The 16,279-nt window shown below is 43.1% G+C and overlaps 1 protein-coding gene across 1 annotated transcript in view; it reads right to left on the reverse strand.

Moving 5' to 3' along the window:
• Positions 1-16,279, reverse strand: part of obscnb (obscurin, cytoskeletal calmodulin and titin-interacting RhoGEF b) — an 868,128-nt gene that overhangs the window by 18,377 nt on the left and 833,472 nt on the right. The window contains exons 160-163 of the mRNA XM_068053434.1: positions 10,922-11,083; positions 10,267-10,345; positions 5,306-5,545; positions 3,908-4,131 (exon numbers count right to left, since the gene is read on the reverse strand). Of these exons, the coding sequence (XP_067909535.1) occupies positions 3,908-4,131; positions 5,306-5,545; positions 10,267-10,345; positions 10,922-11,083 (705 nt within the window). The remainder of the gene's footprint in view (positions 1-3,907; positions 4,132-5,305; positions 5,546-10,266; positions 10,346-10,921; positions 11,084-16,279) is intronic.

A 16,279-nucleotide genomic window follows, 5' to 3' on the forward strand; every position in this document is an offset into this window, starting at 1 on the left:
GAATTTTACATTAAGTTTGAAAGCGATATAGTTCATTCTGAAACTAGGTTCTTAAATCTGAACAAAGGTATGAGGAGCAAGTTGGCTGTGGTGGACTGGGAAAATACATTAAAAGATTTGATGGTAGACAGGCAATGACTAGTATTTGAAGAAGTATTACACGGTTTACAACACATATGCATTCTTCGAAGATGCAATAACCCAACGGGAAAGGTGAATCAACCGTGGCTAACAAAAGAAGTTAAAATTTGTATTAGGTCAAAGGAAGTGGCTTATAAGGTCGCCAGAAAACGTGGTAAGCCTGAGGATTGGGAACAATTTAGAATCCAACAATGGAGAACCAAGAAACTGATAAAGAGATTATGAATGCAAGCTAGCTAGGAACATAAAGGTGTCTTCATGGATGAAGACAGAAAATCTCCCAGCAATAGTAGGAAACCAAGGGACTTGTAAAATGAGGAAGTGAAAGAAATTAGTATCAATAAAGACATAGTTTTCAAAAAATTTATTGGATTGAAAGTTGATAAATCCCCTGGACCAGAGTATTGAAGGAGGTGGCTATAGAGATAGTGGATGCATTGATAGTTATCTTTCAAAATTCTATAGACTCTGGAAGGGTTCCTGCAGACTGGAAAGTAGCAAATGTAACCCCACTATTTAAGAAGGAAGCGATGGAGAAAACGGAGATCTACAAACCTGTTAGCTCAATGTCAATAGTAGGGAAAATCTTATGCTGGGATTTTACGACCTCCCCTCCCCCCCACAACGAGCCAGAGGGGGGGGGCATTCCCGAACCCCTCCCAGCCCCGCTGCAATTTTACACGGATGGCAGCGAGGAACGGCCCGCCCTCCCCAGGCCAATCAAGGCCCTTAAGTGGCCAATTAACAGGCACGCAAGAATCTCCGCCCACCACTGGTGAAACCAGGCGGCCTTCTTGTTGACTGGGAGGGAGGGGCCCTCCTGATTGGGCACACTGTGCCCTACGGAAGACACCCCCGAAGCCCTAACTGCACCCCCCCAATGCAGAACACGATCCCTGCCCCCCCAAACGACCCCGGCGAGGCCCTAAAAATGTACATTTTTCCGGGGCTGTCCTTCATCGTCTTGTGATGGCTGGGTGTAGTCCCAGCAGTGGCCACCGCTGCCAGTGGTACTGCTGGGACTAAGAGCTGCCAGCCCACTGTTTGGCTGGCAGCCCTATTAGGCAGGACCTCCTGCCTCAAGGAGGTGGAAGTCCTGCTTAACACCAATTAAAGGTGTGGGGAGTGAAAAATCCCAGTCTGGCTCACTAGGCTCGGCGGAGGCAGGCTCGCCACCAACTTTTTGGCCGGTAGATGGGACCTCCCGCCCCAAGAAAAATTTCGGCTTTAGATTCTATCATAAAGGATGAGATAACTGGACGCTTGGGAAATAATGATATAAGAGTCAACATGGATTCATGAAAGGGAAATCATGTTTGACAAACCTGTTGGAATTTTTTGGGGGATGTTACTTGTAGCATAGATAAAGGAGAACCAGTGGATGTGGTGTATTTGGATTTTCAAAAAGCTTTTGATAAGGTCCCACACAGGAGGTTAGTAAACAAAATTAGAGCACATGGGATTGGGGGTAACATACTGCTCTGGATTGAGAATTGGTTAACAGACAGAAAACAGAGAGTAAGAATAAATGATTCATTCTCAGGATGGCAGGCTGTTACTCATGGGTTACCACAAGGATCAGTGCTTGGGCCACAACTGTTCACAATCTATATAAATGATTTGGATGTGGGGACCAAATGTAATATTTCCAAATTTGCTGATGACACAAAACTAGGTGAGAATGTAAGTTGTGAGGAGGATGCAAAGAGGCTTCAAGGGGATTTGGACAGGCAAAGTGAATAGGCAAGAACATGGCAGATGGAATACAATGTGAATAAGTGTGAAGTGATCCACTTTGGTAGAAAAAACAGAAAGGCAGAGTATTTCTCAAATGGTGAGAGGTTGTGACTGTTGATGTCCAAAGGGTCCTGGGTGTCCTTGTTCATGAGTCACTAAAAGCTAGTATGCAGGTGCAGCAAACAATTAGGAAGGTAAATGGTATGTTGGCCTTTATTGCTAGAGGATTTGAGTACAGGAGTAAAGATGGCTTGCTGCAATTATATAAAGTCTTGCTGTTACCGCACCTGGAGCATTATGTACAGTTTTGGTCTCCTTATCCAAGGAAGGATATACTTGCCATAGAGGGAGTGCAACGGAGATTCACCAGACTAATCCCTGGGATGGTGGGAATGTCTTATAAGGAGAGATTGCAGAAGAGAGGTGGTGGCCTAGTGGTAATATCACTAGACTAGTAACCCAGGCTAATATTCTGGGGACATGGGTTTGAATCCCACCACGGCAGATGGTGGAATCTGAATTCAATTAATTAAGCTGGAATTAAAAAGCTAGCCTAGTGGTGATCATGAAACCATTGTCGATTATTGTTAAAAGCCCATCTGGTTCATTAATGTCCTTTATCTGGTCTGGCCTACATGTGACTCTAGACCCACAGCAATATGGTTGACTCTTAAATGCCCTTTGAAATGGCCTAGCAAGCCACTCAGTTGTGTCCAAACATTATAAGGCCTAAGAAAAGGAATGAAACCAGATGGACCACCCTGCATCGACCTAGGCACCAGAAACGACAACGGCCACTCAGCTCCTGACCTCATTACAGCCTTGGTCCAAACATGGACAAAAAAGCTGAAATCCAGAGGTGAAATGAGAGTGACTGCCCTTGACATCAAGGCAGCATTTGCCCAAATAAGGCATCAAGGAGACCTAGCAAAACAGGAGTCAATGGGAATCGGGTAAAACTCTCTGCTGGTTGGGAGTCATACCTAGCACAAAATAAGATGGTTATGGTTGTTGGATGTCAATCATCTCAGTCTCAGAACACCACTGCAGGAGTTCCTCAGGGTAGTGTCCTAGGCCCAACTATCTTCAACTGCTTTATCAATGACCTACCCTCAATTATAAGGTCAGAAGGGGGGGATGTTCACTGAGGATTGCACAATGTTCAGCACCATTCACAATTCCTCAGATACTGAAGCAGCCTGTGTTCATGTGCAGCAAGACAAGGACAACATCCAGGCTTGGGCTGTTAAGTGGCAAGTAACATTCGCGCCACGGAAGTGTCAGGCAATGACCATCTCAAACAAGAGAGAATCTAACCATCTCCCCTTGATATTGAATGGCATTACCGTCGCTGAATCCCCCATTATCATCTTGGGGGTCACCATTGACCAGGAACTGAACTGGACCAGCCATATCTATGCTGTGGTTACAAGAGCAGGTCAGAGGCTGGGAATTCTATGGTGAGTAACTCACCTCATAACTTCCCAATGCCTGTCCATGAAGGGATATGCTGCTATACATAGCTAGAAATTAAATCTCTATTCTGCTGGGGAAGTTTGCTACTCAACACATGTTAGCTGTGGCTCATGCATGCCTCTTAACCTAACGTTTCTGGTTTCAAGTCCCATGCCAGAGACCTGTGTGAATAATCTAGGCTGACACTCCAGTGCAGTACTGACAGAATGATATACTGTGGGATGTGTTATCTTTCAGCTAAGATGTTAAAATAAGTCACTGTCTAGCCCTCTCAGGTAGATGTAAAAGATCCTAAAAGCTACTTTGAAGAAGAGCAGGGGAGTTCTACTTGATGTCCTGTACAATATTTATCCCTCAAATAACATCACTATAAAAGTGATTACCTGATCAGTCCCACATTGCTGTGTGTGGGACCTTGCTGCTCCATTTCCTACATTACAACAGTGACTACACCAAAGGTATTTTCTTGGCTGTAATATGCTATGCAATGTCTTAAGGCGCTATATAAATCTAAGCGTTTCTATTTTGAAAATAAAGTAAAAGCAAGTCTTACCCATATTCTCCACAAAGTCTCTGCACTTTTCCACAAGCACAGGACGGCCGGGCATGAGAACCTCAGCATTGCCGAAATCTAGCAACTTCAACACGTTGTGCTGCACAATGATGATGTTCTCGGATTTTAGATCAAGGTGGAGAGTATAATTGAGATGGAGGTATTCAACAGCACTAAGCATCTGTGTCAGCAACTCCACCACATGGTGCTCAGTGTAAGAGGATCTACGATGGAAAGAAAATTCCATATTAACGTTAGTAAACATTTTCTGCCATTATGTGGTGGTATAACCAGTTTTCTTCAGTTATACATTTCAAAATAAAATGGCTTGAATTTCTGTGTGGCTCGCCTGGTTTCATAACTTAAAGAAAAATAATTGTCGAGATATGGGAAAAGAGTGGGACTAACTAGATTGCTGTTTGAAAGAACTAGTGTAGACTCCATGGGCCGAATGAACTCCTTCTGTGCTATACTGTTCCATGATTCTGCAGAACCTCCTCCTGCTTTAATAAGCAAAACAGCCAGGTACAACTTATCTCCAGGGTTTCTGTCATATTTATTGTGGATGATCAGGAGAACCTAGTGGAAATGCTCTGCTATAGTGCAAGTTTCTGCACAGATAGACAGGTGGAGAAATAAGTAATGGCATACTGAAAGTAACAAATTTACACTCGGTCATATCTTGCCACACCACAAGGAGAGATGCAGAAAAAAGTGACGAATGAAATTAGCTTTTCATTAATATAAACTTTATAGTCATCAAGGTGGAGGATGTTTGTGCAGGAATATAGATCACTTTCCTACACTAAGTGCTGTTTGTCAGCATGCAGTTTGGACATAGGGTCAGTAGAATTCTTCTTGCTTCGTTCCACTGCCTCCTGCACAGTCCCTCGCATATTTACAGTGGCGGGAGCGGGCAGGTTGAAGGTCACTATAGCACCTTAACAACACCCTGAATGTTTTCAAAAGTTTTTTAAGTACCCCTCTTTTTTTTTAAAAAAAAGAATGAGGCTGGTTTCTGTACTGCACTCAATTGATCAATTGACTCAATTTTAAATTCTCACAATAACACTTAGCATCAGAGTATACAGGGGACACCTGCACACAACTTTGCTAGAGCACAAATGGATGGAAGTACATCATGCAGCATATTTTCCTCATTTGTTCAGCATCATAATGCGTTCACCCATTTGTGAGTGGCCATATTCAACTTCAAATCCACAGGAAAGTTTGACTGGTAGAAAGGGGACAGCACCTCCTTGTAACCAGCTTACCCAGCTAACAGTGCTTTTATACCAAGAAAACAGAAGTAGTTTACGCCAGCATAGCCAGGATCAGAAGACTCTCTAATCTGTGAAGGTGGAAAACAAGGCTCACACAGGGCAGTTCCATCTTTACCTTTCCGCCAAGTTGCGAAACAGCTCTTTCCCTTCGCAGAGTTCTTGGATCAGAACCAAGTATTTTGGTGTGATGTAGGCACCATGAAGCTGAACAATGTTGTTGTGATGGAGCTTCTTCAGGATTTCATACTCCTTCAGGACAAATGGCTTACTCTGCTTCTTGTAGGGAGTGATTTTAGCTGCAAGTGGCTCTCTGGAAGAGTTTTCTATACATTTCTTTATGATGCTAAAGCGCCCTCTTTTAAAAAAAGAATCAAACAATGCATAGAATTAAAATTTAAAATAATTTAGTTTATCTAATGAATGTAAAATAAACTAAATATAGGTAGAGTCAAAAGTATTAATCAGTAAGAATATCACTTTGCTCCCACTCTTTCCTAATATCATCTTGCCTTCCATCAAAAACCTCTTAAAATTCTATGGCCGAAATTTCCTGGGAGCTGTTACTGCTTCACCATTAGACTCTAGCAGAGATCCCGTGTGTACACACAATTGCTATTTCTGCTGCATTTCTGGCAAAGTTAAGGCAGTGGCGCTCTGAGGAAATTCCTGGCCAATGCCTTTGACCCTACACTCACTGCAGCTGAACCACCCACCCACCATTCCCCCCCACACTTATTTTGTTATGCCTCCTGCTTGGTGTTCTCCTCTAAAACACTCTGAGATGTTTTGTATGTGTGGGATGCCATATAATTGCAAGTTATTGTTGAATTCAGGTTGAATTCAAATACAGCATGCAGGGCTAAGTAATCCCACAACCAATGGAACAGATCTAAGCTCTGCAGTCCTGCCACATCCAGTCGTGAATGGTGGTGGACAATTAAACAACTGACGGGGGAGGTGGCTCCACAAATATCCCCATCCTCAATGATGAGGGAGCCCAGCACATCAGTGCAAAAGCCAAGGCTGAAGTATTTGCATCCATCTTCAGCCAGAAGCGCCAAGTGGATGATCCATCTCGGCCTCTCCCTGAGATCCCCAGCAGCACAGATGTCAGTCTTCAGCCAATCCAATTCTCTCCATGTGATATCAAGAAATGGCTGAAGGCACTGGATATTGCAAAGGTTTTGGGCCCTGACAACATTTCGGCAACTGAAGACCTGTGCTCCAGAACTAGCTGCGCCCCTAGCAAAGCTGTTCCAGTACAGTTACAACACTGGCATCTGCCCGATAATGTGGAAAATTGCCCAGATATGTCCTGTACACAAAAAGCAGGACAAATCCAACCCGGCCAATTACCGCCCCATCAGCCTACTCTAAATCATCAGTAAAGTGATGGAAGGTGTCATCAAAAGTGCCAACAAGCAGCACTTGCTTAGCAATAACCTGCTCAGTGATACACAGTTTGGGTTCCGCTCCTGACCTCATTACAGCCTTGGTTCAAACATGGACAAAAGAGCTGAACTTAAGAGGTGAGGTGAGAGTGACAACCCTTGACATCAAGGCAACATTTGACTGAGTATAGCATCAAGGAGCCCTAGCAAAACTGGAGTCAATGGGAATCAGGGGAAAACACTCCGCTGGCTGGAGTCACACCTAGCACAAAGGAAAATGGTTGTGGTTGTTGGAGGTCAATCGTCTCAGTCCCAGGACATCACTGCAGGAGTTCCTCAGGGTAAGTGTCCTCGGCCCAACCGTCTTCAGCTGCTTCATCAATGATCTTCCCTCCATCATAAAGTCAGAAGTGGGGATGTTTGCTGATGATAGCACAATGTTCAGCACCATTCGTGACTCCTCAGATACTGAAGCAGTCCGTGTAGAAATGCAGCAAGACCTGGAAAACATCCAGGCTTGGGCTGAGAAGTGGCAAGTAACATTCGTGCCACACAAGTGCCAGGCAACGACCATCTCCAACAAGAGAGATTCTCCCCTTGATGTTCAATGGCATTACCATTGCTGAATCCCCCATCCTGGGAGTCACCATTGACTAGAAACTAACTGGACCAGCTACATAAAAACTGTGGCTACAAGAGCAGGTCAGAGGCTGAGAAGTCTGTGGCAAGTAACCCACTTCCTGGCCCCCCCAATGCCTGTCCAGCATCTACAAGGCACAAGTCAGGAGTGTGATGGAATACTCTCCAATTGCCTGGCTGGGTGCAACTCCAACAACAGTCAAGTAGCTCGACGCAATCCAGGACAAAGCAGCCCGCTTGACTGGCACCCTATCCACCACCTTCAACATTCACTCCCTTCACTAGCAACACACAGTAGCAGCAGTGTGTAACAAGATGCACTACAGCAACTCACCAAAACTCCTTCAACAGCACCTTCCAAACCCGCGACCTCTACCACCTAAAAGGACAAGGGCAGCATATGCATGGGAACACCACTACCTGCAAGTTCCCCTCCAAGCCACACACCATCCTGACTTGGATCTATATCGCTGTTCCTTTACTGTCGCTGGGTCAAAATCCTGGAACTCCCTTCCTAACAGCACTGTGGGTGTACCTACACCCCATGGACTGCAGAGGTTCAAGGAGGCAGCTCACCACCACCTTCTCAAGGGCAATTAGGGATGGGCAATAAATGTTGGCCTAGCCAGTAACACCCACATCCCATGAACGAATTAAAAAAAAGAATTGGTAAAAAGAGAGTTTCGAAGGTAACATCATCTTTGTGTGTGTTTTTAAAAGAAAATGTTTTCCTAATCCCTGCTTTTTAGTTTCACCCTATAGTTTGGTTCTTTCCTTAATTAATTATTGAAGAACATAACTGTTAAAATATGGAGTGCCTTCTTTTGACATTACTAATCATAGCTAGAGTTTGAATCAACAGAAATTTGGGGATCGGGCAGGAAAAAATGAAGTTGAGGTAGAAGATCAGCCATGATCTTACTGAATGGTGGAGTAGGCTCAAGGGGTCGTATGGCCTACTCCTGTTCCTATTTCTTATATTAAGTGGTTACCTATATTAACTCATATCCTCAACTCTATTCCAATGTAATATTTCAAGATTTGCTTTTCCTTTGAAGCTGTTCTAAGATAGCAAGCGGATTGTTACTTTAACAAGCTTCAGTTTAACTTCACTTTAATGAAGTTTTGTTGAATGTAGAACACATTCCAAACCTGTGCATTGTCAAAATCATTATACAGCCTATGAGTGATACATTAATGCACTCCAATTTGTTTGCTGTTCAATACATGACATATTCCAGTCTATGTGCCATTCTGTAAATAATACACTCCAGCCTATATCTTACCCTCTACTTATTTCAAAGTCTGTTATTCAAAATATAACTCATTTCCTATAGCTGTATGATCTAGTATGTAACACAATCCAGCCTGTGTTTTATCCTCTGTATATATACTTCAGCCTATGTATTATGCTCTGTATTAGGATACTCCAGCCTATGCATTATCCTGTAAATAGCACAATCCAGTTTAAATATGTTGTCCACGCTATGGTCTGAATTTTACTAGCCCCAGCAACGTTGGGGGTCTTGGCGGGGGGCCCCAGAAAATCCTTCCGGCAGAGGTCCGCTGCGGGCCTCGAAACTGGGAAGGCCCCGCCCCATTTTACTGGTGGCGGCGAGGCCTCTAGGTGGGCCCCATGCCGCTCGGCGACAGAAACATAATTTACATATTTAACTAAATGATAATTAAACAATAATTACTCACCTCGTCGCGACAGCCGTCCCACGCCGATATTCTGGTTGGTTGCTGGAAGTCCTGCACCTTCAGAGCTCCGTTCGGAGATGAGGGAGGAGGGGGGAGGAGTTAAATTTTCAGGTCAGGGAGGGGGTGGAGGGGATAGCAAACACTTATGCGATTGGTGGAGGGGATGGTGGGAAGGGGTTGAAGGGTAAAGTGGAGAAAGCTCGGGGGGTGGGGGGAGCAGGTCGGAATCGAATTTTTAATTTTTTTGGCTGGAAAGGGCTATTCTCGTCATCATAGACAAGGAAGTGGGCAATAGGCTTTCAAAAGTAAACAGAACATTCGGCAGACTCTACAAACGTATGTGCAGCAACCACAGCCTCAGAGCACAGACCAAACTCAAAAAGTGTACAAAGCCATAGTCCTCAGCACCCTTCCGTATGGCGCCGAGTCATGGGTCCTATACCACTGTCACATATGCCTTCTGGAGCGCTTCCATCAACATTGCCTCTGCAGCATCCTCAAGATCTACTGGCAGGATCACATCACAAACACTGAAGTTCTGGAAACAGCCAACATCACCAGCATTGAGGCCATCCTCCTGCAAAGCCAACTGCGTTGGGTGGGTCACGTTGCCCGGATGGACGACGGTCACCTGCCCATGATCGTGGTTTATGGAGAGTTGACCACTGGCAAAAGGAACAGAGGGGCCCCATACAAACGTTTCAAGGGCACTCTGAAGAAGTCCCTCTCTGTGTGCCATCACCAGTGGGAAGCACAGGCCATAGATTGTGATGCCTGAAGATGCTACATCAGGAGGGCTACAGACACCTTTGAGACTGAGCAATAAACCAGCATGAAAGAGAAAAGGAGGAGAAGGATAGATCCAATTGCCCCCAGCAGCGACTACACCTTCACATGTACCCACTGTGGGAGAATCTGCCGGATAGGCCTGACTAGCCACCAGCGGGCCTGCAACCGATGACTACTACCTTCCCAAAATCTTTGTCCGTGAAGAAATGCCAAGAGATTCATTGAGGGGGTGGGGGTAGGGGTTTGGGGGGTGGGAGAGCAAATATAAACTGATAAAGTTTTAACTTTAATTTGTTCCCACCTGTCACTTTATACATTAAAATTAAACTGAAGTGCCTGAAGGCCTTTAAAAATGATGCCGGTGCCTGCGCGGTGGCACCGGACGGCGTTGCCGGAGACAGAGCCGCTGCCCTCGCTACATCATAGGGAGCGGGCGTGCCATGCTCAGCGGCGCACAAGTCGCGTGTGCACTGCACCTTTTTTGTAGCTCGCCACAGAGATCGGCAGCGAGCTTTTAAAATTCAGGCCTATATGTTAAGAACAACTCAGGTACCTGTTTATCTCTGTAACAAATGTGTATGTCTCATGCACTGATGCTAACTTCTCTCCATGTATACTGTGCGACTGTACTTCTAACAGGAAAGAATAGAGAAAAGAAAGCAAGAATATTAGAAAAATAAATTAAAAAGAAACATTTCAGAAAATAAATAAAACTGTCGCATGTTTCTGAAGGGAGTGTAATTTATAAGTTTAAACTTGTCCAACAGGTACGTTTTAGAAAACTTATTGATTTTGCTTCTTTACCTGTAATCCTTAGGCAAATTCCAATTAGTCCCTCTTTGATTTAAAAAGCCTAATTTTCCTCCTCTTTTAACACCCCTGTTCATATGATGACCCCGAGTTGACACAGATCAGCCAACTGACTTATGTTTCTGCTAGTGTCAGTAGCTGTTAATAGAGTCATTCAGCGGCACACAAGTGCCTGAATGGATTTACTTTACATTTTCGATATTCTCTGCAATATTTTATCCCTGCACAGAGGTATAATGTTACACAATTATAAGGTAGATATGAAAAAGGAAGATTACTTGGATAGTTCTAATTCAGCCGTTTAGAAGAAACATCCTACAGCCTTCCATTCGAAGCATCTAGCATTCTTAAATTATTTCTGTATTTTAGATTTATTTAAAAAGTGTTATGAGCTTTACCTGTCTCTCCAATGATAACTTCAGCAGATGGTTGACTAAATGGCCCTTTCCCAGCTTTGCTGACATATGCGACTCTATAAGAATAGGTTTCTCCCCTATGCAGGTTACTGGCATAAAAGCAGGATTCAGAAAGATCTGATGCAACAGTTTTCCATTCTTCACCTGAAAAAGGTAGCATTTATTGGACAAAGAAATAAGATAAGATACTTTAACACAGTGCAAGAAAAAAACTGGATGCTACTGGAATGAAGTGATTAAGGAATATAGCAAGTATGATGACCGAGATGGGAATAGTGCACTGTATTTTCTAGTCCCACTTCTCCGCAGGTCACAACTTATATTTTCTTTTAAAGGTTTACCCAGTTACCGATTCCAATTATATACTCTGCTCTTTATCCCAGAATAAAATTCACTAACCAGGTTTCTAGAATAAACAACAAAGTTATCAGTTTATCAAACAAGACTTATTCAGTAACAAAGCAAAGCATTAACACACAGATGGAAATATAAAAGTTCCCTTTTTAAATTCCCTACACATACACTGAACAAAATACAGAAATTCTGTCTGCAGAGATCTGTTACAAAAAAGTAAAAAAAAAGAATACTTTGGCAAATACTTGGTAATTCTTGAAGGAAAAAAGAAGACGATATGGAAGGATGTCAGATGTCCCTTTTTGGTCTGGCGTCCCAAATACGCGTAGACGGCTGTTACTGGGATCCTTCTAGAGCTGTTCTTTTCAGGCGACTTTGAGTATCAGTTTGGCAAGCTTTCCAAGAGAAATATGGCATCAGGAATTTGGCAGGCTTTTCAGGGAAAATGCAACATCAGTTTCTCTATTTCTTACACTTGATTCTCAGGAAGTTCTCAAAGAGATGGAAGAGGATGAGCTGATGGTGGCTGCTCTGTTGGCTGGTTTTCTCCAACTCTCTTCAAAACAGTTCACACCCCAACACACTGTCTAAAGCGAAACCAAAAAACAATATCTCAAGAGTCAAGCCTCCTGACTCTTATAAATCTTGACCTGTCACTTTTCAGTAAATATTTTCCCCAGGTCACCAAGGTTTCTATTGTTTATTGCTTAAAGCACATGACTTCCAGCAAGGCTGTTTTTAAACAACATCTCAGTGTCCTTTTAATGAACTGTTAAGTAAAGTCCAGCTTCTAGGAAATCTTCAGCCTTCTCCACAAATCCATCTCCACAATTTAAATGTAAGTCCTCAAAACATATACTTAACGAAAAATATAGTACTTTTATAACACCTCCATCCTTTTTAAAATGTGTTTCATTATAAAGAGTGAAAAAAAGATGACAAATATTAAAACACATTTACACACTCATTCTCATTCACTCTTTACCTGTAGCTAATAGAGTTCTGCTTTGTACTATCTTTGCACTCAGATAATTCAAAGCAATGTTAGGTTCTAGACAAAGCATCTGCAATTACATTATTCTTTTCTGCAATGTGGATAATCTCTGAGTGATAAGGTTGCAATAGTAAACTCCATTGGAATAGTCTGGCTTTCTGGTTTTTAAATTTTTGGCAAAGTTTATTACCAAATCAGCTGACTGTAATTTTCTAAACTGAGCTTTTAGTTGTTTCAAGTGGCTCTTCCACATGTCACTGTATACCAGCACATCACCCTCGGAAAGACCTGGCCAGTAAAAATGTCAACTTATATGTGATTGGGTCTTCCAGATCCCCACATGTCCCACTCTAGGAATTCATGGGTTATCCTTAATATTTCCTGGCGATACTTGGGCGGTACCATTATCTGGTGAATAACCGTCCATTCTTCGTCCGCAGGTCTGTGAGGAGGTCTCCACTTCATCAGAATTCCATTTTTAACATAGTAGCCTCTGGAACTCCTTTTGCTTCAGCTTCCATTAGAACCAATTGTGCCACTTTATTTAACTCTGGATTGGCTTGCTGAGCCTTTATCAGAGAAGATTTATTGATCATTTCCTTCAGATTATCCAAATCCCCAAAAGAAAGTTTCAGATATTCAACTATCTGACTGTGGTGTCAATTTTACCTCCAACAATGGAACTTGTTTAGCCATAGCTCGGGTCACTTACAGATTAAGAAAAAAATTCCTGGAACCGTTTCCTACAACTGTTTTTTTAGAGATACAACACTGAAACAGGCCCTTTGACCCGCCAAGTCTGTGCTGACCATCAACCACCCATTTATACCAATCCTACACTAATCCCATATTCCTACCACATCCCCTATATTCCCCTACTTCTCCTAGGAGCAATTTATAATGTTCAATTTACCTATCAACCTGCAAGTCTTTGGCTGTGGGAGGAAACCAGAGCATCTGCGAAAACTCACGCGGTTCACAGGGAGAACTTGCAAACTCCGCACAGGCAGTACCCAGAATCGAACCCGGGTCGCTGGAGCTGTAAGGCTACGGTGCTAACCACTGCGCCACCCTGTTATGTCTCTTTGACTTCACTTGGTCTTTCCGTGACTACTGGAGAGATACTACCTTCGCTCCAGCCAAATCATTCCCCAGGAGTAGGTCAACTCCATCTACAGGCAAAGTGTGGACAACTCCTACAGTTACTGTTCCAGACATTAGGTCACACTCTAGGTGCGCCCGATACACAGGTACGCATATATATTGCCTGCTGATACCATTCACTAAAACCTTGGCATTCAGTGCCCTCTCTGGTGGAAAAATTATGCCTTTCCTCAGCAAAAGAGTTTGGGTATCTCCTGTATCCCTAAGTATAACTATAGGTTTACCTGCCTCGCTTGAGGGATAAGGAGTTACTTTTCCTTTTGACAAGAATTCCCTATAATTCTCAGGTATCTTATTCACAACCCCCCGCACTCACAGCAGTTTTTGTACTTGGCCTTACAGCTGCACTCAGAGCTGCAGCCTGATCTGTCATCCTCTCAGTCAGGACCCCTTTCTTTACATTGGCTTTGTGTACACCAATAAGTCCCACAAAGGTGTCCCACCATGTGTCAATGATTAACACTTAGGCTTGCAGACCTCACTTCCACCCTCAGCATCTTCCTTTCTGGCCTGAGCAGGAGATCCGGGGGCGTTTCCTGCTGTCCCTTCTTGTCCCCAGTTACTTGCCGTCATTTTACCCTCCCACTTTCTATCCTTCTTCGGTTTGTGGGGATGATGGACAAAGGGTTTGGGCTTATAACAAGCTTGTAATCATCAGCAATCTCAGTTGCCTGTCTGGCTGTTGTAACCTTTTGGTTCTCTACATGGATTCTTACTAATGGAGGGAATGAATTTTTAAATTCTTCCAGGAGAATTAGTTCCCTAAGGCCTCTACCTTTAGTGCCCACATCCAACGATCAAAATTAATTTGCTTTACCCTCTAAAATTCTACATAAGTCTGCCCAGGCTGTCATCGGAGGTTCCGAAATTTCTGCCTGTATGCTTCAGGGACCAACTCATAAGCAGCGAGAATAGCCTTTTTTGCCATCTTATAATCTGAAGAAGCCTCCTCAGAAAGCATGGCGTAAACTTCATGAGCTCTGCCAATCAACCTGCTTTGCATAAGTATCCAGCTTTCCTTCGGCCACTTCATCTCTCTGGCTATCTTTTCAAAAGAAATGAAAAATGCCTTTCGGGAGGGCTTGTACAAATTTAAACAGCTCCCCACTGGGTCTGGGCTGGAGTCAGATCTTTCCCCGCCATAATTTTCACTGGAGTCAAGACCACCCCTTCGTCTTAGTTCCATTGTTTTTAATTTGAATTCCCTTCCTCCTCTTTCACCTTCTCTTTGACATTCTAGTTCAAGCTTTATCATTGTCAATTCTCTTTCGTGTTCCAGCTTACGTTTTTCCCATTCTATTTCTTTTTCTTTGTCTCTTCTGCAACTGCCTCTTCTGCAACTGAATTTTAGCTAATTCAACTGCACTACTGTCTGGTTTTCCTTCTAAATGCAAATGCTATGCTATTACTTCAATTATGTCTGTTTTCTTAGTTCCTAACACCAACTTTTCTGCCAATTCCTTTAGTCTAACCTTGGTTAAGTTTCTCAAATCACTGAAAGAGATACATCCTCCTTTCCCAGAAAGGTTGAAGCAACTAACAAACACATTCCGGTAGTGCAAACTTTACTCTAATGCACAAGAAATCTGTTGTTTTACTTTTCCTCTTTTCAATTATTATTACCCACTTAGAATTGCACGTCGTCGGCTTTTGGGTTATCCCGCACATATGTTACCACTGAGGTGGGAGGAGTGCACTGTATTTTCTAGTCCCACTTCTCCGCAGGTCACAACATATATTTTTTTAAAATGTTTACCCAGTTACTGATTCGGTCAATTATATACTCTACACTTTATCCCAGAATAAAATACACCAACCAGGGTTTCTTGAATAAACAATAAAATTATCAGTTTATTATTAAACAAGACTTATCCAGTATCAAAGCATTAACACACTCATTGAAATCTGAAAGTTCCCTTTTTAAATTCCCCACACACAGACTCACACACACTGAATACAATACAGAAATTCTCTCTGCAGAGATCGGTTACAAAAAAGGAATACTTTGGCCAAATACTTGCTAATTCTTGAAAAAAGAGAAGATATGGAAGGATGTCAGATGTCCCTTTTTGGTCTGGTGTCCCAAATATGTGTAGAGGGCTGTCACTGCGATCTTTCTAGAGCAGTTCTTTTCAGGCTCAGTTTGGCAAGCTTTCCAAGAGAATTGCGGCATCAGGCATTTGGCAGGTTTTTCAGGAGAAATGCAGTATCTGTTTCTCTGTTTCTTACACTTGATTCTCAAGAAGTTCTCAAAGAGATGCAAGAGGATGAACTGATGTTGGCTGCTCTCTTGGCTGGTAAGGAACATAGGAACAGGAGTAGGCCATTCAGCCCATCGAACCTGCTCTGCCATTCAATATGATCATGGCTGATCTTCCACTTCAATGCCTTTTCCCCCACACTATCCTCATATCCCCTTAAGTCATTTGTATTTATAAATCTGTCAATCTCTGCTTTAAACATACTCAATGACTGAGCTTCCACAGCCCTCTGGGGTAGACAATTCCAAAGAGTCACAACCCTCTGAGTAAAGAAATTTCTCCTAATTTCTGTCCTAAGTGGCTTCCCCCTTATTTTGAAATTATGTGCCCTGGTTCTAGACTCCCCAACCAGGGGAAACATCTTAGCTGCATCTACTCTGTCTATCCCTTTAAGTATTTTGTAGGTTTCAATGAGATTACCTCCCATTCTTCGAAACTCTAGAGAATACAGGCCCAGTTTCCCAGTCTTTTTTCATCGGACAGTCCCGCCATCCCGGGAACAAGTCTGGTGAATCTTCATTGCACTCCCTCTATGGCAATAATATCCTTCCTAAGGTAAAGGGATCA

Source organism: Heterodontus francisci, chromosome 2 (assembly GCF_036365525.1).
Source record: "Heterodontus francisci isolate sHetFra1 chromosome 2, sHetFra1.hap1, whole genome shotgun sequence".
In the NCBI taxonomy this organism is placed as follows: Eukaryota; Metazoa; Chordata; class Chondrichthyes; order Heterodontiformes; family Heterodontidae; genus Heterodontus; species Heterodontus francisci.